This window comes from Nomascus leucogenys, chromosome 8 (assembly GCF_006542625.1).
Source record: "Nomascus leucogenys isolate Asia chromosome 8, Asia_NLE_v1, whole genome shotgun sequence".
In the NCBI taxonomy this organism is placed as follows: Eukaryota; Metazoa; Chordata; class Mammalia; order Primates; family Hylobatidae; genus Nomascus; species Nomascus leucogenys.
Window position 1 is genome coordinate 32,729,245 of NC_044388.1, and position 24,109 is coordinate 32,753,353.

General features: G+C 48.2%; 1 protein-coding gene across 1 annotated transcript in view; it reads right to left on the bottom strand.

The window, feature by feature from the left end:
- The window catches only part of SCARA5 (scavenger receptor class A member 5), a 123,183-nt gene that overhangs the window by 44,209 nt on the left and 54,865 nt on the right, over positions 1–24,109 (bottom strand). Inside the window, exon 4 of the mRNA XM_003272915.4 lies at positions 7,485–8,159. Coding sequence (XP_003272963.2) covers positions 7,485–8,159 — 675 coding nt within the window. The remainder of the gene's footprint in view (positions 1–7,484; positions 8,160–24,109) is intronic.

Sequence of the window (24,109 nt, forward strand, 5' to 3'; positions counted from 1 at the left end):
TGGGAGCACCCGGAGCCTGGTCAGGTGGCCTCTGCCCACTCCCTGGGCACTATCCCCCACCTCGAACTGTGGTTCCCAAGGAGGACAGAACCTTCTGTAGGGCACTGTCTGTGGCATGTGCCTTGCACATGCCCAGCACACAATCAGGATCTGAAGAATGACTAATGTGCAGTAGCAGAAGTGCCATGACATCTGTTGTTCCAAGAGGTACCCAGGGGAGCTTTTTCACTTCTCAACTTTCTACACCATCCCATTTCTCATCTCTTCTGTCACCAGGGCAGGCCAGGGCATGGAGGTGGCTGGGACAAGGAGGAGCAGGGTCCTGGAGTCCCTGCTCAGGCTCTGTCCACTCATCTAGCCCACTCCCCTCATGCTCCCCCTAGTGCAGTTGCTCCCACCAGAAGCGTCTTCCCAATGGGATGAAGGGTCTGGGACCAGGCATTCAGGAGAATCACCGGGGTTTTCCTGGGGATCAGCCAACCAGGGGAAACCCATGCCTTCTCCCTTCTCTGATCCCAGAACACATGATGGGGTAGGGGACCTGCATGTGCTGGAATCCAGGAACTGATGTGCCAAGAGTAAACTATGAGGACAGCTGATGAGCCTGGCCTGGAGCCAGCAGTACAGTCAAAACCACCCCCAGAACCATGCTAACCACAGGCCAGCTCACAGGGTGGAGTGGCTCAGCAAACGGCTCCACTTCCAGGACCCTCAAGTCACCAGGGCCTGGATTGTCAGCCCCCATCACCTTTACAATTGTGAGGTCTCTTTTTTTTCATCATTTAAGGCATCTCTCTGTGACCCTGAGAAGTGGACAAGGCAGGCATTGTCAGCCCCATTTCACAGCCAAGGAGACTCAGGCCCAGAAAGATGCTGGGACTGCCCTTGCTACAGTCCTCTGAGCCCCGAGGGAGGGTGGTGAACGGGGTTGGGGGCAACTCCACCCCCTTCCCAGCAGAGTCCGTGTGGGAGGAGAGATGAGAGCTTGGCTCACCATACAATGTCCCAGGGACCTCGGCCCAGGCCATGCTCCCCAGCCCTCAGTAGAGCAGAAAGGCCACTTTACCTGTCACTCCATTCACAGATGTTCCCCACTTTCAGCAGGTCCCTACCACCCAGAAGCCAGAGTTCCAGTGTTAGCCTGGAATCCAAAGCCCCACTCTGTGACGCCATCCCTTTATAAATATTTGCTGAACTGGACTCTCTAATAGATTGTGTTTTTTCTCACGAAATCAGCCCACAGATAAATCTGCTTTGCGAACTTGTTTTCATGAATCGAGATGTATTTTTTCATCCCAGCCGGGTCACTGGATGGTTTTGTGACTTTGGCCAATCATCTCCCTTCTCTGGCCTCAGGATCCTCAACTACAAAACAAAAGGAGTGGACTGGATGATTTCAGATCTATTGCCACTCCATCCAAATGCTGCGATTCCAGAAAACCTGCATCCTTGCCAAAGAGAGCCATCTGAATGTGACTTTGCTCATGTTTCCCCTTCTGGGCTGCCTCTCCTCTCTGGTTACCTTTTGCCTCCTGGGCTGCCTCCCCTCTCTGGTTACCTTTCCCCTCTTGGGCTGCTTCTCCCCTGTGATGATCTAAGTTCTCTGCTTCTTTCAAACCCACAGGCAGATTTCAACAGACCTGATTAATGCTAAAAATCCAAAACAGAAAATAGAACCCCCACTGCAGATATTCACAAGAGAGAAACTGGAGACAAAGCTCATCAAAAACTGTATAACAAAGTAAGAGAATAAAAACCATTCGGGTCAAGCTCAGGAATAATGTAAATAAGCTCATATTTGAAAAAATACACATAGTTGAGTATTTGTGACTTCTCAGCCAGGAAGAGCAAAGCGTGAGAGTGTGGTGAGTGTATGTGTATATGTATGTGTGTGTACGTGTGTGTGTATATGTGTTCATATGTATGTATATACTTGTGCATGTGTATGTACATGAACGTTTGTATGTGCAAATGTATATGTGTATGTGCAAACACGTGTACACATGGGTATGTGTGTTTATGTCTGTATATGTGCAGGTATGCATATATATGTGTGTGTGTATGTTTGTGTATGTATGTAGGTGTGGATATGTGTGTGTTTAAAAACCTTAATAGAGAAACTAGACAAAGCTAGGGCAGAAAGGCCACTGCAGACAGCAGTATGGGAATGCCTGGAAGCTTTTCTAGTGACCTAGCCCTTGTTCAAAAGCCAGGGTAGAGTTTGGTCTTGCTAAGGCTGCATGGTAAATACATTCAGATATACCAGCAGGAATCTTTTTAGTAATAACTACCAGGCACCTGGCAACAGAGACAGGGAGGCAGGAAAGACCCTAGATGCAGTGGCGATAATGAGCTGGAGGCCCAAGCGCTGTCAAACTGTGAAGAGCCAGCAGTCCCAGTGCAGTGATCTGAATGTTTGCATCCCCCCCGAATTCATATGTTGCAACCTAATCACCAAGGCGATGGTATCAGGAGGCAGGGCCTTTGAGAAGTGATGAGTCATGAGGGTGAGGCCCTTGTGAATGGGATCAGCATCCTTATAAAGAGGACTCCAGGGAGCTGCCCCATCCCTTCCACCAAGTGAGGACACAGCAAGAAGTTGCCAACTATGAACCAGAAAGCTGGCCCCGAACAGGACCCAACTCTGCTGGCCCCTGGATTTTGGACTTCCCAGTCCTAGAACTGTGAGCAATAAACCTCTGTTGCTTATAAATGGCCCAGTCTATGGTATTTTGTTATGGCAGCCTGAATAGATGGACACACCCATCACGAATCCAAAGCTTAAAGACAAGAAAGCAGGACGAAGATGAAACTTTCAGTTCAAGAGAACTGAGTGTAAAACTTAGTTTGAGGACCAAAGAAAGACTACATTGAGGATCCCACCAGAAGAACTCTGGCAAATGAGTGACCCAGGGCAGTTTCAGTTTGAGCCAAGGAGATTGGACTTACAAATGAAAGAACCCGGATGTGAAGTGTCTGGGGAGGCCTGAGAGGGTACATTAGCAGGAGGCATGGTGACGTCTCTAGCTTGGAAGAGGAAGGGCCTGGAAAGTGCCTCAAATACAGGGAACACGCTCTCCTCTCTTCACTGCTTACAGCTCGGAAGCAAAATGCTTCCATCTCAACAACCAGGGTTTCTGGGCCAGGCAGAGCCAATTTAGATCTTGGCTTTACCGCTTGCCAGTTGTCTAAGAAACAGTGGGAAGGCTATTCAGGCTTCTCATCTATAAAGTGGGCAATAAGACCCTTTTGCAGGATGTGAGGATTCGTGGTCTTGAATGGCTATTTGAGAATTCATGTCTACAAAATGCCTGCCTCATTATAGGTCATAATTCACTGTAATTGTTATTTAATACTATTAGTTAGTTCCTGAACACTAATCCCTGCTAGGGGCAAGGGAGGTCAAGGAAAAGAGAAGACAGGAAAAGCTAAGATCCCAGGGGCATGGGTTTGGAAGAAGAAATTCTACTTCCTTCCCTCCTTTGATTTCTGGGATGTGAAGGCCCAAAGGGACCCATGACCAGGAAACCGAACTGTGTAGGGGAAGCCTCTGATCGTCCAGTGTCAAGATTTAATAGTTGCTTTTACAAATATTGGGTCTCAGTTATGTGCACTGCACTCTTAATGCTGGGGGACACAGAGACACACAGATCCAGGTGGACTATGGGGTAACAGAATGAGAATCGGGCATTGGGCTTAAAGGTCCTGATCATTGAACTGTACACCTAAAAAGGGGGGATTTCATGGCATGTAAATTACATCTTATTAAAGCTGGCTCATTACCAGCCATGAGGCCTTGAGTAAGGCAGGGACTTCCTCCCTGAGCCTCAGTTGTTTTCCTGCCAAAATCCTACCCTGCCCTCTACAACATCTGCCTTAAATGACCTCATAGATTCTCCTCAGGTCCCATTTTAAAACCAAACAGGGTACACAAAAGGGCTGTGTAAACTGGAAAGGATGCAGAGGGCCCCATCATTATACTTTCCCTCTGATAAATGCAGAAACTTAAAAGAGGGAGACTTCAGGGAGCTAGAAAGGTTGGGGGGGTTCAGTAGGATTTGGGTGGGCGTGGAGGAGGAAGAGGAGGGCAACGAGGAAAAGGCAAAGAGGAAGAGGAAAAGGAGGAGAAAAAGAAGGAAGATGAAGAGAAGGAAGAAGAGGAGGAGAAGGAGGAGGAAGAGGGGGGGAGCAGGAGGAGGAAGAGGAGGAGGAGGAAAAGGAGGAAGATGAGGAGGATAAAGAGGAGCAGGGAAAGGAAGAAGAGAAGGAGGAGGAGGAAGAAGAGGAGGAGAAGGAAGAAAGGGTGGAGGAGAAGGAGGAAGAGGAGAAAGGAGGAGGAGGAGGGGAAGGAAAAGGATAAGGAAGAAAGGGAAGAGGAGAGGGAAGAAGAGGAGGAGGAGGAGGGGAAGAAAGAGGAGTAAGAGGAAGGGAGGAGGAGGGGAAGGAGGAGGAGGAGAAGGAGAAGGAAGAGGAGGAGGAGGAGGAAGAGGAGGAGGAGGAGGAAGAGGAGGAGGAGGAGGAAGAGGAGGAGGAGGAGGAAGAGGAGGAGGAGGAGGAAGAGGAGGAGGAGGAGGAAAAGGAGAAGGAGGAGGAAGAGAAAAGGAGGAGGAGGGGAAGGAGGAGGAAAAGGAGGAGGAGGAGGAGAGAAGGGAGGAGGAGGAGAAGAAAGAAAGAGGAGGAGAAGGAAGAAAGGGCAGAAAAGGAGGAGGAAGAGGAGAAAGAGGAGGAGGGGAAGGAAGAGGATAAGGAAGAAAGGGAAGAGGAGAGGGAAGAAGAGGAGGAGGAGGAGGGGAAGAAAGAGGAGGAAGAGGAGGAGAAGGAGGAGGAGTAAGAGAAGAGGAGGAGGAGGAGGGGAAGGAAGAGGAGAAGGAGGAGGAAAAGGAGGAGGAGAAGGAGGAACAGGAGAAGGAGGAGGAGGAGAAGGAGGAGGAATGGGAGGAGGAGGAGAGAATGGAGGAGGAAGAGAGAAGGGAGGAGGAAGAGAGAAGGGAGGAGGAGGAGAGAAAGGAGGAGAGAAGGAAGAGGAGGAGGAGGAGAAGGAAGAAAAGGAGGAGAAGGAATAAGGGGATGGGAAGAGGAGGAGGAGGGAATGGAGAAGGAAGAGAAGGAGGACGAAGAGAAGGAGGAGGAGGAAGAGAAAGAGGAGAAGGAAGAGGAAGAGGTGAAGGAGGAGGAGGAGGAGGGCCCTGCAAGTGCAGGAGCCTCTGGAGCACAGCTGTCAGTGGGGAAGGTGAGCTGTGCTTCCAGGGCAGTGACGAGATGTGCCCCACTAGACTAGATGCTTCACCCACAGCAAGACCATGTATGGCCCTTGAGTTAAACAACTAAATATTTCGAGAACATCACATGTTTCTGGTTTCGTCTGAAACACAGGCAGACCTTGGCAACCTGGGCCCACCTTCCAGCCTGGCAAAAATGGGCTAGACCTGCCATAACCCCTAACACTCCCCTGACATTGCAGTCTCTACTCCTTGACATTGCTCACTGGCCCCTGCAGCAGTTCTCTCTGTGCCCCCTAGCATGAGCGGCAGTGGAAGAGAAGGCAGGCAGGACAGGATAGGGAAGCAATGGGAAGCACACTAGCTCTGGGATCAGAAAGGCCAGCACGTAAATGCTGCTCCATCACCTCCTGGCCCTGTGGCTGTGGGCAAGCTATGGAAGCTTCCCAAATCTCAGTGTGCTTGTCAATAGAATAGGGAAAACATCACTCCCTTGGAGAGCCATTGTTTTCAAAAGATGCCCACACGAGATACACCTGGCACAGTAGGTAACACATACTAGATGCTCACAATGGTATTATTTGTGCTGATGGCAGACTAAGGAATTTCTAATGAACCCAGTGGGCCTTGGGGAGCCACAGTGGGCTTTGAGCAGGGGGATGATGTGGGGCAAGTGCATTTCATGAAAGGTGTTTCTGATGGTGAGTGCAGCAGGAAGGAATTGGGGGAGGGAAGGGGACCAGTTTGTCAGGAGTGAAGAAAGGGATTTGGGTCTCTAGGTTCCATCATTTGTGGGCCCACAGCACGAGTACAATGGAGGCCCATACATTTTTGCATTTTTGCCATTATAGTTAAGATTACAAATGGACTGGCATTCCATAGTCCCAGCACTTTGGGAAACCAAGGTGGGAGGATCACTTGAGGCCAGGAGTTCAAGACCAGCCTAGGCAACATAGCAAGACCTTATCTCTAAAAAGTAATAATTTTTTTAAAACTGGCCAGATGTAGTGGTTCATGCCTGTAATCCCAGCACTTTGGGAGGCCAAGGCAGGAGGATCACCTGAGGTCAGGAGTTCGAGACCAGCCTGGCCAACATGGTGAAACTCCGTCTTCTACTAAAAATACAAAAGTTAGCCAGGAGTCGTGGCGCACACCTGTAATCCTAGCTACTCAGAAGTCTGAGGCAGGAGAATCGCTTGAACCTGGGAGGTGGAGGTCACAGTGAGCCGAGATCATGTTACTGAACTCCTGCCTGAGAGACAGAGCGAGACTCCATCTCAAAAACAAAAACAAAAACAAAAAAAACAAAAAAAAACCAAACAAAAAAATGTAGCGGGGCATGGCAGCGTGCACCTGCAGTTCTAACTACTTGGAAGGTTAAGGCAGGAGGATCACTTAAGCCCAGGAGTTCAAGGCTGCCATGATCACACCACTGCCCTCCAGCCTGGGCAACAGAGCCAGACCCCAACTTGAAAATAAAAACGAAACAACTACAACAACAACAACAAAAAAAACAGTTACAGGGCGCTTGTAGTCCCAGCTACTTGGGAGGCGGAGGCAGGAGAATGGCGTGAATCCGGGAGGTGGAGCTTGCAGTGAGCCAAGATCACGCCACTACACTCTAGCCTGGGCTACAGAGCAAGACTCCGTCTCAAAAAAAAAAAAAAAAAAAAAAAAAAAACACAAAAACAAACAAACAAAATACAAAACAAAAAAACAGTTACAGATAAAACCAACAGATCGTTCAATGAAATACGTTCTTTTGCCTAAATGAATAAGTCTTCCCAAGAGCCTAGAAGGCCAGGTTCAAGTTTGGAATTCTCCAACTCCAGATCTCCACCCTGGGAATGACACTAGAGGAGCCCCTCTCTACTTCCGGCCTGAGCCGGTTGTTCTGCCCCCAGCCTCAAGCTCTTGGAGGCTCCAGCACACCCATGCAAGCTCTGACCACCAGGCTCCCATTAGCCACCGCTAGAGCAAACTCTCACACCTAGAAAAGTGGCCACTGAATCTGCTGTCTACCCGAGGGAGGTTTACCTGGGAAGAGACCTGTGCAAGCCCTGGAAGTGTGTACATGCCATTTGGGCAGAAAATTGCAGAGTCCTGTAGGGCAAGACTTAAAAGAGAGAGTATGTGGGGGGAATGGCAAGTGCACTTGGGGATGGGGTGGGGGTGGGGTACTCCTGGATCCTTGGGGAGGGGCGTGCAGGAGGAAGACCCCATCAGGAGGGGCGGTGGGTGGAGGCAGCAAGGGCCTGGCGGTACCTTTGGCGAGGGAGATGTTCCTCAGGGCTATGGAGTGCTCCCAGTCCTTGAGGCGCAGGTCCTCGGTGACCGTGTTGAGCATGGCCAGCTCCTGCTTCAGCTGCAGCTCCATGCCCACGTGTGCCAGGCGCAGGCGGCGCGTGTCCTCGCTAGCATTGCTCACCAGCACCCGCAGGTCCTGCAGCTGCGTGCGGTGGAGGGCCACGTCGTAGGACAGGCTGTGGTTGAGGCCGCGCAGCACGCCGCCCACGTCGGCCAGCTCCTCGCCAAGGACGCCCACCCTGCGCGCCAGCCCATCTAGCAGGCCTGCATGGCGCCGCAGCAGCAGCTGGCTACTGTTGCTCTCCACCTGCAGCTGGTACAGCTCCAGCTGCGCCGTGTCGCTCTGCTGGCCCGTGCGGTCCCGCAGCAGGGCCACCGCCTGCTCGGTCTGCACCGCCTGCGCCTGCAGCCCCCACAGCGCGCCCTCCAGCCGCTGCACTGCGCCCGCCAGAGCCAGCAGCGAGTCCGACTGGTTCTGCAGCGCGTCCTGCACCTTCCACACCTGCTCCGTGAGGTCCGCTTGCAGCGGAGCCTGCAGCAGCCGCAGCTGCAAGTCCCGGAAGCTCTCATTCAGCCGGTTCACATTGCGAGTCAGGGCCTTCAGGTCGTCAGGGGAGCTGCGCGGCCTGGACACTGCAGAGGAGGAGGAGAGGAAACGTGAGCACCGCTGGGGAGGAAGACCCCGGGTGACAAGAGGCGAACCCAGCCAGAGCCTGGCATGCAGTAGGTGCTCAATAAATGATAGACGAATAAAAAGCAGAGGTGGTGTGCTGAGCACTTTACCAGATCCCAGGCATTGTGCTAAACCAGTGGTCCCCAAACCTGCCTGCACATTAGATCACCTGGCTAGGTGCCTCACCTGCAGAAATTGTGATTGAATTGGTATGGGGTGTGACCTGGGCTTTGGAATTTTTAGAAGATCCAGAAGTAATTCTAAGGTGCAGACAAGTTTGTGACCTGCTGTTCTAGTGTAACTATCATGGGTTAATTCAGTGGACCCCTATGAAACTGCCAGTTGCGAATGTTGAAAAGCAGTTGCATATCAGCAGTTTCATGTAGGTCAGCTTAAGATGTTGGGTGGTGTTATCCTTTCAACTTTAGGGGGTGGGTACCTGCTGCAATCTGAATATGCCCACCAAAATTCAAATGTGGAAACTTAATCACCAAATTCATAGTAAGAGAGGGGGTCTTTAGGAGGTGATTGAGTCACGAGGGCAGAGCCCTCACATATTAGATTAGCGACTTTATAAAAGAGGTTCGAGGGAGCTGTTTGCCCTTCTTGCCATGTGAGGACACATAGAAGGCACCATCCCTGAGAAACAGGCCCTCACCAGACATGAATCTGCTGGCGCCTTTATCTTGGACTTCCCAGCCTCCAGAACCATGAGCACCATAAGCAATACATTTGTTGTTTATAAATTACCCAGTCTACAGTATTTTGTTGTGGCAGCCTGAACAGACTAAGGCAGTACCATTCTTATCCCCTTTTACAGTTATAGCTATTAGCATTGCCCAGGGTAAAAATACACAGCAAGTAAACCTTAACTAAGAATGCTTGCTCCAGAGCCTGAGGGCTTCCCCTCAAGTCAGCTCCAGGACTGCCTAAAGGAAGAACACCCTGGCAGCAGACTCAGCCAAGCTCAAGGCCATCGTGTCTATTTTCTGGCCTCCTGAGTTTGGGGCCCTTTCCCTTCTGCTCACGTGCTGTGCCAACAGCCTGTCTGGGTGTTCTTGGAGTGTTCTCATGACTTCTGATAAGCCACAGTGTCTCCTGGAGCTCCAGGGCCATCATGAGAAGAAACTGACATGAAATTATCAAGCTTTCCATTCTCCGACAGCCCTGTCTCAATACTTGTCACCCAATCAGAGTCCATGATTGGACAGACACAATCCAATGAAGACTGCTTTTATATTGATATGCTCCTTCTCTGCGTCCTTTACTTCGTGTTGTTTGTTGTGTTTTTTATTTGTTTTTGTTTTGTTTTTTGAGACAGAGTCTCACTCTGTTGCTCTGTCACCAGGTTGGAGTGCAGTGGTGCGATCTTGGCTCACTGCAACCTCCACCTCCCGGGTTCAAGTGATTCTCCTGCCTTGGCCTCCCAAGTAGCTGGGACTACAGGTGCATGCACCATGCCCAGCTAATTTTTGTATTTTAATAGAGATGGGGTTTCACCATGTTGGCCAGGATGGTCTCAATCTCTTGACCTCGTGATCTGCCCGCCTCGGCCTCCCAAAGTGTTGGGATTACAGGTGTGAGCCACTGCACCCAGCCCTACTTCTTCTTCTAGATCCTCTATTTCCTCTTCAGCAAAAAACCCATCCCAGTGATCCCCCACCTCTTCCTCTTGGAGGGTTCCCTTTTTTTGGTTATAAGCAGCTATTGCATAATACTAAGAAGAGTGATGTGTGTCTTCATCGTTAGAATCTAGTATTCTTGTATCTCCTGGGAGGTCGTGGACTGTTCTGACTCAGGTATGCTACAAATCCTGAGTGGGGATGTCTGGGGATGCTCATTGTCTGTTAGCTGTGTCCTGTCCACAGATGTTTCCCACTCTGTTCTGCATACCACAGGAAGGGAAATAAGGCCTGGTGGTGGGATAGGTAGGAGGTGGGGGCAGATGAGGCACAGAACAAATTCCGCCTTGAAAATCTTGGAGGTAATCGGGGAACTTGGTACACAGCTTGTTCAAACAATGAGAAAAATCAGACGGAATAAGTTCTCATTCAGAATTTCACATTGAGAAGGAGGGATATAGGTTATGAGGGCTCTCTAGCCATGGAAAGACTAGCTGTTACAATCTTTCAGTGATGCTTCTGGAAGCATGCGACATTTGTGGTGGCCACCCTGGAGGAGATAAGTCATTCCAGCTTAGGCTCAGAGGCTCACAGGGCTGAAGGGGTCTTGGAGCCTTGCCTCAACTTCTCCCCCACCCAGCACTTTAATCTAAGAAGGTCGCATTGCAAAAAGGGTCCTGGCACCTCTGTTTACACCAGTCTCTCCATCTTCAGTTAGTGCCGACTGTCAGAATTTTCTGTATTCTGTTCAGACTTAAAATTTGCCTCCTTGTATTCAGTTAGGAAAAGAGGAAGTCAAATTGTCCCTGTCTGCAGATGACATGATTGTATATTTAGAAAAACCCATCATCTCAGCCCAAAATCTCCTTAAGCTGATAAGCAACTTTAGCAAAATCTCAGGATACAAAATCAATGCGCAAAAATCACAAGCATTCCTATACACTAATAACAGACAAATAGAAAGCCAAATCATGAGTGAACTCCCATTCACAATTGCTACAAAGAGAAGAAAATACCTAGGAATCCAACTTACAAGGGATGTGAAGGACCTCTTCAAGGAGAACTACAAACCAATGCTCAACAAAATAAAAGAGGACACAAACAAATGGAAGAACATTCCATGCTCATGAATAGGAAGAATCAATATCGTGAAAATGGCCATACTGCCCAAGGTAATTTATAGATTCAATCCCATCCCCATCAAGCTGCCAATGACTTTCTTCACACAATTGGAAAAAACTACTTTAAAGTTCATATGGAACCAAAAACAGCCCACATTGCCAAGTCAATCCTAAGCAAAAAGAACAAAGCTGGAGGCATCATGCTACCTGACTTCAAACTACACTACAAGGCTACAGTAACCAAAACAGAATGGTACTGGTACCAAAACAGATATGTAGACCAATGGAACAGAGCAGACACCTCAGAAATAACACCACACATCTACAATCATCTGATCTTTAACAAACCTGACAAAAACAAGAAATGGGGAAAGGATTTCCTATTTAATAAATGGTGCTGGGAAAACTGGCTAGCCATATGTAGAAAGCTGAAACTGGATCCCTTCCTTACCTTATACAAAAATTAATTCAAGACAGATTAAAGACTTAAATGTTACCTAAAACCATAAAAACCCTAGAAGAAAACCTAGGCAATACCATTCAGGACATAGGCATGGGCAAGGACTTCATGACTAAAACACCAGAAGCAATGGCAACAAAAGCCAGAATAGACAAATGGTATCTAATTAAACTAAAGAACTTCTGCATGGCAAAAGAAAGCTACCATCAGGGTGAACAGGCAACCTACAAAATGGAAGAAAATTTTTGCAATCTACCCATCCGACAAAGGGCTAATATCCAGAATCTACAAAGAACTCAAACAAATTTACAAGAAAAAAAACAAACCACCCCATCAAAAAGTGGGCAAAGGATTTGAACAGACACTTCGCAAAAGAAGACATCCATGCAGCCAACAGACAGGTGAAAAAATGCTCATCCTCACTGGTCATCAGAGAAATGCAAATGAAAACCACAATGAGATATGATCTCATGCCAGTTAGAATGGCAATCATTAAAAAGTCAGCAAACAACAGATGCTGGAGAGGATGTGGAGAAATAAGAATGCTTTTACACTGTTGGTGGGAGTGTAAATTAGTTCAACCATTGTGGAAGACAGTGTGGCAATCCCTCAACGATCTAGAACTAGAAATACCATTAGACCCAGCAATCCCATTACTGGGTATACACCCAAAGGATTATAAATCATGCTACTATAAAGACACATGCACACATATGTTTACTGCAGCACTACTCACAGAAGCAAAGACTTGGAACCAATCCAAATGTCCATCAATGATAGACTGGATTAAGAAAATGTGGCACATATACACCATGGAATACTATGCAGCCATAAAAAAGGATGAGTTCATGTCCTTTGCAGGGACATGGATGAAGCTAGAAACCATCATTCTCAGCAAACTATCACAAGGACAGAAAACCAAACACTGCATGTTCTCACTCATAGGTGGGAATTGAACAAGGAGATCACTTGGATACAGCGCAGGGAACATCACACACCGGGGCCTGTCAGGGGGTGGGGGACTGGACGAGGGATAGCATTAGGAGATATACCTAATGTAAATGATAAGTTGATGCGTGCAGCAAACCACCATGGCACATGTTGTATCAAATCTGCACGTTGTACACATGTACCCTAGAACTTCAAGTATAATAAAAAATTAATAAATAAAATAAATTAATAGAAGATGCTCTCAGAGGATCACAAACACTGCCATGTAATCTAGACCTTAACTATTTCCTATGGGATTTATTTAGTGCAGTTCGATCTCAAGTATGAGATGGTAAGAATCCTGAGAGGTTTCTTTCTGGTAAGAAAACCTGAGAGGTAAGAATCTGAGAGGTTCTGAGAGGTTCATGCCAGACAGCATTTAGATCTCTTGGGATATAGGCTGGAGCTGGCCGCGTATTGAGACAGGGCTGTTGGAGAATAAAAAGCCTGATAATTTCACGTCAGTCTCTTCTCATGATGTCCCTGGAGCTCCAAGAGACACCACAGCTTATCAGAAGTTGTGAGAACTCTTTGAGTTTTGGTTCTCCAACTGGGACCTTGAGTTCTGGTTTTCAAACCGGGACCTTGAATGACTCAGAGTAACAGGGCAACCTCCCAGATTGAAGCCCCAGGGCCGATTCAAGGCCACATCTGCCGAGGGCCAAGACCCTGAAGTGGACAATTTTCTTCCTTACCTCTGTCTTCCCCAGCTCTCCTAGCCCCTCCTTCCCTCTGTGGGGGTCCCTAAGCCCAGCTAGTCCTCTGCACCTTGGGAGGTTCCAAGCCCTGCCCATCGGCTGCCTCCTCACCTACCAGCTCTGGGTCCTGCTCCCTGAGCAGGAAACTGGACTGAAACTTGGTCCATATGGGGATGGCTGACAATCATCCACCCCTTCCCAGAGAGTTCATCTGGGTCTTTTATTGCTGTTCATTGCACAACAAATAGTCACATAAACCTAAACAAGGGAAAATTCTTCCACTGTCCCACAACAGAGCACACTGGTTTCATTTTGTTTTTCTAACTCTGTTCGTATGCATATTCAATCTTTATAATTTGATTTCTGGGTTTTCTTCCCATCTAATATTATTATTATATTGTTATCATTTTATAAGCTTTTTTTATCCTCTGTTTTATAATTATGATTTTGATGACTGCCTATGAGTCCCTCAAAGGGATACATTTAATTTACCCATTCTCTTACTGTTGAATGCTTTTTTTCAATCATGGTAAATAAATGCAGAAAGATTCCTCCCCTTCCCTTTGAAATTTTTCCTAATAATACATTTCCAGAAGCTGGATTAGTAGGTCAAAAGGCATGGACATTTTTATGACTCTTAAAAATTCCAGCCAAACTACTGCTCAAAAAAAGTTATACTAATTTACATTTACATTACAGATTTTAAAATGTGCCGAGTTCAGTGCAATCTTACTGCACTGAGTATTACAATTTCCATGTTGTGAATTTCACAGATATAAAATGGTAACGTTATTTTTATGTGAGTCTATTTGCATTTTAGAAGCAGCCTTTTCAAGGTGATGCATCAGCTCATAGGAGTAAGATACTTCAGGTGCCTGGGCTAATCAGAACAAAAATTATTTGGGGATAAATATTCTTTGGGCATCAACTTGCCTAGGGCAGCCTCCTTTTTTGGGATCATTTGCACATCCCAGAAATGAATTATGTCCTTCCAACAGTCACAGCGTGTTCTCTGCTCACACACCACCACCACCCAGCCTCTTTCCTCATTTAATTCCTTCCAGATGTTTGCTGTTCTCAACCGGGAATAATTCTTAGTTGAGTGTGACTCTCTTAATTTATGTTTATGCAAACAGTTCATTTATCTCTCTGCCTGGCCTACTTTTAATGTGTTTTAATTATTCTTCAACTTTTATACTTTCACAAATGGGAAAGCAAATCATAGTATAGTGTAATACCAAGCGGCTTTCCCTGAGTGTGTGCCAAGCACTGTTCTAAGTGCTTCCCATATTAATACACTTAATCCCATTATAACCCTGTAAGTATTGTTAGGATCCTCATAGTTCAAATGAGGAAACTGAGGCACACAGACGTTCAGTAACTCACAAGGTCTCATGGACAGTGTACAGTGGTGAGTGATCACGGGCTCTGCAGTTTGGTTCCAGAGTCCCCAGATCTTGCCCCACTTTGCCAAACTGCTGAAAGGGTGGACGTGGAGAACACACTTGTCTGTCTGTCTTTCTTTCTCTTTCTTTTCTTTTTTTCTTTGTTTCTTTATTGAGACAGAGTTTTGCTCTGTTGCTCAGGCTGGAATGGAGCGGCACGATCTCGGCTCACTGCAACCTCCACCTCCTGGGTTCAAGCAATTCTCCTACCTCAGCTTCCCGAGTAGTTAGGACTACAGGCACCCACCACCACACCCAGCTAGTTTTTGTATTTTTAGTAGGGATAGGGTTTTGCCATGTTGGCCAGGCTGGTCTCAAACTCCTGATCCACCTAGACCTCCCAAAGTGCTGAGATTACAGGCATGAGCCACCATGCCTGGCCAAGAACACCCTTTTTAATGGTCAGAGACACTAATATAAAGTAAGCTTTGAAGGGAGTGGGTTCCCCATGATAAACCCAGGCTGGGGTCAGGCTGTGTGGCAGAAACCATGTAGAGATTCAAATTAGGACTCTGACTCAGTATTGATTACTGAATACTAATGAATGTTATTAGCATAGTAGTGTAATAATCTATGATTAATGTATTAATGTCTGCTGCAGGCCCCAGCCTGAGCTAGGTGGCTTGCCCCTGCACATCCCCTACAACTTTCTCATCTGCACAGCACTGCCTCCCCACCCACAGCCTGCCCCAAGCCGGCTCCCTCTTCTCTAATTATCCTTTATGTCCATGAAAAAAAATGACATAAGGTCAGGATGGTCCATATGTGATCCAACCAGATAGGCTGCCTTCCCCCAATACATCAGGTGTCGCTACAGTGCCAGCTGGGTAGGTGCATGTGTGTGGGAGGGAAGAAGGAAGCTAAGGGTCCTATTTGAGGTTTAGTGACCTAAACCTTGGGCACTGGTGTGAATCCTAACCCTTTATCTTTGCAAAGAATTCTGCATCCATTGCCTCACTTAATTTTCAAGCTGACTAACCTGGGAGGTAGGGGAGCAAGTATGCTGAATCTCATTTAAGGATGAGAAAAGAGAGGCTCAGGAAGTCAGGAGATTGCCTGAAGCATGAAATTGGGGTGAATTTGTGCCATCTGTCCCTTACCCTGTCCTCCAAACCTACTGCTGGGATGGTCAGTCACATGGCAAACTCCAAACAGGGGGAGCAGGAAAGGAGATGACATTTATTAATCACCTACTGCATGCCAAACTTGGCTACAGTCTCTTACTAGAAGTTGCTTCCTTTACTCTTCCCAGCACACTTACAATGTAGAATTGTTATGCCCATTTTCAGATGGAGAAACTCAAGAATGTGGCAGAGCTCACAGGCTCAGACTGCTCCATCTCTGAAAGCCCTGCTGCCTACCACTGTCCTCCCTCACACAAAACAGCATGGAGCATCTCCCCTCTTTCTTTCTAGGAAGCAATGGCAGAGTGCAAATTGCCAAATGCCCTACAATCCCATGGTATGGTCCCCCCAATCCTGCAGGCAGATGGTATCACTGCTTCATAGGTGAAATAACCCAAGCCAGAGCAATTCAGTAACTAGCTTGATATGGTTTGCCTGTGTCCCCACCCAAATCTCATCTTGAATTGTGTCTCCCACAATTCCCATGTGTTGTGGGAGGCACACGGTGCCAGGTAATTGAGTCATGGGGATGGATCTTTCTCGTGCTATTCTCATGACAGTGAATAAGTCTCACGAGATCTGATGGTTTTATAAAGGGGAGTTTCCCTGCACAACTTCTCTTCTCTTGTCTGCTGCCATGTGAGACGTGCCTTTCACCTTCCACCATGATTGTGAAGTCTCTCCAGCCATGTGGAACTGTGAGTCTATTAAACTTCTTTTGTAAATTGCCCAGTCTTGGGTATGTCTTCATGTGCAGCATGAAAATGGACTAATACATAGCTCAAGGCCACCCTGCTAGTAGGAAGCAGCTCCAAGCCCATGTCTTTTCTGTTGCCCTGTGCTCAAGCCCTGCCCTCTCTTTAGGCTAATGACACGGAAAGAAGGAAGGAAGGCGAGTATCAGACTTCACAGAGCATCACATCTAGGGCAGAGTGTCAGAAAGGATGGGGCGGAATGCCACTGCACAGCAAGCATATCAATACAAGTGCCAAGAAAAAGGGAGGGGCCTTCTTTCAGGTGGCAGGCAAAACCGGATTGCATTTACTGAGGTCTGGATTCATGTGACTTTAATGGAAAATTCATTTAAAAGCAGCACATAATATTCATTCATTATCTGCAAGAAAGAAGTTATCAATAGAGCTCCAGCACTTCAAGTGATGTGCACAGGAAACAATTAGGGTTTCCCTGACCCCAGGATGCAGGAGAAAACCAGGGCCTGCACTCAGGGTGTGTGACCAGTGCAGTCACATGGGGCCCCATGCTGGGGATTTAATTGTCTGCTGTCGCCCTCCTGAAACTGGTGATGAATTTATCTCTGAATTTGTGTTTTCTTAGTGAAGTCCTAAGGCACAATGGAGCCTGTACTGGGGATGTGGACCCCTGGCTTAGGTGCAGTCCTATCTCCTACCACCCCCTCACCACCCCAGAATGGGGCCTAGCCACCCAGTGCCTCACCCCTCCTCTCTATCCCCAGTGGCAATGGTCAGGGTCAGGCCTGGTATGTGTGATGAGTCGTAGGGTAGGGCTCCAGGTACCTATAGGTGTCTTGACTCTGACTCATAAGTGTCCCTGTACCTGGGAGAGAACAACAGTGACTGGTTGAAAGAGACCATGGCAGCAAGGAACAGCTTTTTTCCTGCTTTTTGGACAAAGAACCCTGCATTTTTATTTATTTATTTTACACAGAGTCTTGTTCTGTCGCCCAGGCAGTGCAGTGGTGCGATCTCAGCTCACTGCAATCTCTGCCTCCCAGGTTCAAGCAATTCTACTGCCTCAGCCTCCGGAGTAGCTGGGACTACAGGCACATGCCACAGTGACTGGCTAATTTTTGTATTTTCAGTAGAGACGCGTTCCACCGTGTTGGCCAGGCTGGTCTCAAACGTCTAACCTTAAGTGATCCACCCGCCTCGGCCTCCCAAGGTGCTGGGATTACAGGTGTGAGCCACTGCGCCCGGCCAAAGAACCCTGCATTTTTAATTCTTTTGTTTTATGTTTATTTTATTTTATTTTATTTTGCGATGGACTCCCTGTCACCCAGGCTGGAGCGCAGTGGCGTCATTTCAGCTCACTGCAACCTCAACCTTCCTGGGCTCAAGAGATCCTCCTACCTCAGACTCCTTAGTAGCTGGGACTACAGGCGTGCACCACCACGCCCAGCTAAATTTTGTATTTTGTGTAGAGATGGGGTTTCACCATATTGCTCAGGCTCGTCTTGAACTCCTAGACTCAAGCAATCTGCCCACCTTGTCCTCCCAAAGTGCTGAGGTTACAGGTATGAGCCACCATGCCCAGCCTGAGGACCCTGCATTTTTGCTGTGCGTGGAGCCCTGCAAATTACAAAGCTGGTCCTGATAAAAAACTAACTACTGTCGATCTTCTGTGACTCATATAGCAACTCTGAATAAGCAAATAAGCAATTCCAGGGGGAGCCTGTATTAGTCCTCTCCGGCTGCTCTAATAGGATACCACAGACCGGGTGGCTTAAACAACAAACGTTTATTGTTTTGCAGTTACAGAGGCTAAAAGTCTGAGATCAAGGTGCCACCAGGCTGGTGTCTCCTGAGGCCTCTCCTCCTGGCTCGCAGGACACCTTCTTGCTGTATCCTCCCATAACCTTTCCTTTTGATGTCCCTTCTGATTTTTTTTTTTTAAGAGATGGAGTTTCGCTCTTGTTGCCCAGGTTGGAGGGCAATGGCGCAATCTCAGCTCACTGCAACCTCCGCCTCCTGGGTTCAAGTGATTCTCCTGCCTCAGTGTCCCCAGTAGCTGGGATTACAGGTACCTGCCACCACGGCCGGCTAATTTTTTTGTATTTTTAGTAGGGACGGAGTTTCATCATATTGGCCAGGGTGGTCTCGAACTCCTGACCTCAGATGATCTGCCCACCTTGGCCTCCCAAAATGCTGGGATTGCAGGCGTCAGCCACGGCACTTGGCCGTCCCTTCTGATTCTTATAAGGACAGCAGTCCTACGGGATCAAGGCCCTCCCTTATGACCTAATTTAACCTTAGAAACCTCCTTAAAGGCCCTGCCTCCAAATACAGTCACACTGGGGGTTAGGGCTTCAACATGTGAATTTTAGTGGGACACAATTCAGCCCATAGCAGGGTCCTTTAACATCCCTGGTTAGCAGGATGGGTTCCTGCTGCCCTCCCAGGCTGGCAGGGGTTGATTTTTAGGACTAGCAGATGTAATCTACTCTTTCAAAATATTAGACAGCAATAAGTGGTTAGAACAGGGCAGATTCAGCTGGGCACAGTGGCTCGCGCCTGTAATCCTAGCACTTTAGGAGGCCAAGGCGGGTGAACCACCTAAGGTCAGGAGTTTGAGACCAGCCTGACTAACATTGTGAAGCCCCACCTCTACAAAAAATACAAAATTTAGCCAGGTGTGGTGATGCACACCTGTAGTCCCAGCTACTCAGGAGGCTGAGGCAGGAGAATTGCTTGAACTTGGGAGGTAGAGGTTGCAGTGAGCCAAGATCATGCCATTGCACTGCAGCCTGGGTGACAGAGCGAGATTCCGTCTTAAAAAAAAAAAAAAAAGAGAGAGACAACAGGGCAGATTCATGAGATTCATGTGGTGAGTGCACTGTGGGGCCCACTTTAAAATCTATAACATAAACTTACATAACTTTTTTGGAAAGTAATTTGGCTGAAATATTTAAGTCATAAAATGTCCATTTTTTTTGACTTAATGCAGGTTCTGGAAATTTATTATTAGGAAAATTTTCAAAACTGGGGAAACCTTTCTGTGTTTATTTGCCATGATTGAAAAAAGATTCACGAGCAAGAGAATGGGTAAATTAAATATGTCCCCTTGAGGGACTCTTAGGCAGTCATCAAAATCATAATTATAAAATACAGGGAGAAGATGGGAAAATGCTTATGAAATAATAAGTAGGAGAAAAAAAACCAGAAATCGAATTATAAGAATTGGGTATGCATATGGATGGAGCTAGCAAGAGAAAATGAAAAAGGAAGCCAGTATGCTCTGTTGTGGGATGGTGGAAGCATTTTCTCATTTTATTTGGATTTATGTGAATATTGGTTGTGTAATAAACAGCAATAAAATGAACTCTCTGGGAAAGGGCAGCTGATTGTCAGCCGTCTCCATATGGAACCAAATTTCGGTCCAGTTTCCTGCACAGGAAGCAGGGCTTAGCTCTGGTAGGTGCTGAGGAGGCGGCTGATGGGCAGGCCTGGGGACCTCCCAGGATGCAGAGGACCAGCTGGGGATAGGGACCCCTGCAGAAGAAAAGAGGGGGTAGGAGAGCTAGGAAGACAGAGGCAAGGAAGAAAATTGCCCACTTCAGGGTCTTGACGCCAGGCAAATGTGGCCTTGAATCAGCCCTGGGATTTCGACCTGGGAGGTCGCACTGTTTCACTTAAGATCCCAGTTTGAAAACCAGAACTTACAAAACTCAGCGTGTTCTCACGACTTCTGATAAGCTGTGGTGTCTCTTGGAGCTCCAGGGGCATCATGAGGAGAGACTGACATGAAATTATCAGGCTTTCCATTCTCCGACAGCCCTGTCTCAATACTTGTCACCCAGTCGGGGGCCATGATTGGACAGACACACTGATTCTAGAATCAGATCCTGGCTGATGATGATTTCTCCAGTGGGCAATTCCTGTGATTACCTGGGCTGTGACTGGGTCATGGATTCATTTCCCCCAGAGCTCTTCCTTGCATTGACCACTCTTCAGTTAATCTTCCAGAGTGGAGCAGTGGCATGAACCCCTGCAGCAGGGGGCAGGAGGCATGGCATTAGGCAGGTCACTTATACTCCTCTGGCCTCAGTCTTTTTATCTCCAAAATGGCAGAGATATTCAGTTTACCAAAGACTGCATAGACCCAAGCCAATGGCTACAGTCTGCAAAGCCCTAATGAAGCTGCCCAGGGCCCAGTTTGGGCCATCTTACTAGAAGTCTCATGGCCAGCATGAAGGAGATGACCCTTCCCATCATACTTTGTCCAGTCTGTTCACACCTTGGAAAACTTCATTTTGATTAAGCACCACCTCTTAAGGGAATGTTGGCAACTGGAGTCTGTACTGACCGATTGCCAGCAGCCTCCAGAAGCTAGCTAGGATGCAGGAAATCGATTCTCCCTGAACCTCCAGAAGCAACCAAGGCTGCCGACATCCAAGTTCTGATTTCTAGCATTCTGACCTGGGAGACAGTACAATTCTATTGTTTTAAGCTGTCTCCTTGGTGGTAATTTGTTAGGCAGCCTCAGGAAACTAAAGCAGGTATCCAAAGCTTGGCAGTTTCTCTTGACTCAGGGAACAGGCCTGGGCAGGAGACCATTGCCATTAAAGAAGAGGTCACAGCATCGCAACCCAGGCTGCTTAGTGGAGATGGAGAAATGGCCGACGGGGGGTTAGCAAGAGAAGAGAATGGGGTCTCAATGGGTGGTTGGAGCACAAGAGTCTTGAGCCAGGTAGGTGTCACCCATAAAGACCATCTGTGGAGTGAGAACATCCCAGCCTCTAGTCTGGAGTCTGGGAGCAGGTCTGTAGGGTCTAGGCTCCCAGAGAAGAGCTGCTAAGAGCAAGCAGGGCGACAGCACCAAAGCAGAAAAGTCAATCCTGGGGCCAGAGGCACAAAGGAATGGGAAGGCTGAGACCCAGGGAGTGGGAGAGGGCTCAGGATCCCAGCACTCCCCAGCCAGGCCAGAGGACCCAGGAGCACTCCCAGATCCCTGGGCCAACAATGACACGTCTGGATTCTAGGACCAGGCTGTTGGCCCCACCCATTCCCAGCAGATAGGGGGAGAGCAGGGTAAGTGGGTCATTCAAACAAATACTGCCTGCTCTGGGCTGCATAGAGCCATGGGGAAGGGCCAAGGCAGGAGAAATGAAGAGCCAGGAAGGGGAGGTCCTGGGGACATTCATTAGTACCCAGGGAGGAGGGCAGCACATTGGTAATTTTTCGATAAGCCCTTTTTATTTTTCCTTTTTAAAGAACCACATGCCCTGGTTCCTAGCTCAGCAGGAAACATAAGATAAATATTTACAGGCTGCAGGCTGACTTCTCCCGGATGCCTATGCCCCGCCAGCCCCTGCCCAGAATTAGGAGGAGCCCAGAGCTTTCAGCTGCAGCTTGGAGCAGCAGCAGGGGACCCCTTTGAGAAAGAACCAGAGAGACTTTCACTCTCTGCACAGGTGACCCATTGATGTTCAATGCAGGCACCATCTGGAGACATCTGCTGGGGGCTCTAGGGCAACATGGTTGCCTACATAGGTATGGTATCCTGATCCTGAGCTGGCCCTGGTCACTTCAGAGACCAGTAGGACAAGGAGAGTGGCCAATTCTAGGTCTTACAGACAGGGTCCAACAAACAAAGCAAAGGATGAAGCAGGCAGATCACTTGAGGTCAGGAGTTTGAGACCAGCCTGGTCAACATGGTGAAAACCCATCTCTACTAAAAATACAAAAATTAGCCAGGCATGGTGGCACATGCCTGTAATTCCAGCTATTCAAGAGGCTGAGGCAGGAGAATCGCTTGAACCCAGGAGGCAGAGTTTGCAGTGAGCCAAGATCACGCCACTGCACTCCAGCCTGGATGACAGAGAGAGGGACTGTCTCCAAAAAAAAAAAAAAAAAAAAAAAAAAAATGATGGGGATGCTTCACCTACTGGAATGGTGGATTGGCTGCAACCCAGATGCCCATCATCTGCAAATAAACCCTGTCTCTGGTACACTGGTGAGCACAAACTGTGAATCCGTGGAAGCACGGAACACACACTGTGCAGTGGCCAGCTGATGGTCACGGATTTCCATATTAGGATGGCCTGTCAGAACTTCAAAAGAAGAAAAAACCCACCAATGTATTTATTACTGTGCCCAGAAGCAGGGCTGGCTACTTTGTGCCCTGGCCCTAGCATTCCTTATTGGTGGTCTAGGCAGAGTCTGTGACACCTTACTGCTGTTTACTGTGCAAATGGGATCCACGATGAATTCTAAATCAAAAGCCTCCTATTGAGAATATTCCCGGATTCCCATTTTGGGGGCTAGAGTGTCTGAAATCATTACCAGCACTGCCAGAAAACCAAGAGTTTTAATGAAACTCAGTCTTTGTGAATTTATAAGCAGCATTCGAGACTTGCTGTTTTGAGTAACATAGCAGCTAACACAGAACCTTGAACCTGGTAGGTGATCAGTAGATAGCAGTGAAATACTGTAGTAGTATAAAGTGAATGGTTGCAAAGGAAAAACCAAGTTCCAGGAGGTGTAACCCGGCAGTGCTCACCCCAGCTACACCTCCAGCCTCCTGCTTCCTGCCCCCAGCACGTGTGGGACTTCTCAGAATCCTGGGACCAATCTGGGATTCACCTACGCGTGACCTTCACCCTCTGGGAAGTCCCGACCCCCCGGGACAGGAGTGGGCAGGTAAGAGCTCTCCCCAGACAACTCAGGCCCCTGCTGCACAGCTCCCGGGACCTGGGGGGATGAGGCCCCAGTTGCCACAGTGGGGACCAACTCCAGGACACATGCTGGCATTTGCTTTTCCTCCTTTCTGATTTCACTCTCTCCAAGTCCCTGACTCCTGCTGCTCGGGACCCCGTCTCACCAAGAACTTCCAAGGCCCTGGCTCCGGCTCTGATTTCCATAGAAATCCCAGGCCGCCATCACAAAATACCACAGACTGGGTGGCTTCCGCTACGGACTTTTATGTTCTCACAGTTCTGGAGGCTGGCAGTCCAAGCTCCAGGGGTTGGCAGGGCTGGCTTCTCCCCCATTTTAAAGATTGGAAAAACTGAGGCTCAGAGAAAGGAGGTAATTTGCCCAAGATCCCACAGCTGGGGGGAAGTGTTGCTGGGGCTTGAACTCCTGGGGAGGAAATCCTACACCTTGGGTTCCACTGCCGGATATCAATTACTGGAATCTTCCAGAGAGGTTGTTGGACCCGACACATGTCGGGCCACTCACCTGCTGGAAAAATCAATCCCAGTACTATTTGCTGAGGCTTCTCGGATACAAAATAAGGATGGACTCTCCTTGGCTTGTAGATGGCTGCCTTCTCCCTTGCCCTCCCACGGTGCTTCCTCTGCGCAAACACATCCCTGGCATTTTCCTGTGTGTCCTTATCTCCTCTTCCTATAAGGACACTGGTTATATTGGATCAGGGCTCACCCTAATGGCCCCATTTTCACTTAGTCACCTCTTTAAAGTTCCTATCTCCAAATACAGTCACATGCTGAGGCACGGGGTGGGGATAGGGCTTCCACGTGTGAATTTGGAGGAGACACAATTCAGTCCATAACTAGCGGTTAGGGAGGGCTCTTCCTAAAGATGAACTGGAAAGAAGTCGGGGTGGACAGTAACGGCGGGTGCCCATTTCCAAGCTGTGGTCATGTCATTAGGCGATACTGTCCCAGCCCACTCAGAAGAGCCTACAACGAGCCCAGGCCATAGGGTGCTTCTAGAACCAAGGGCTTCCTC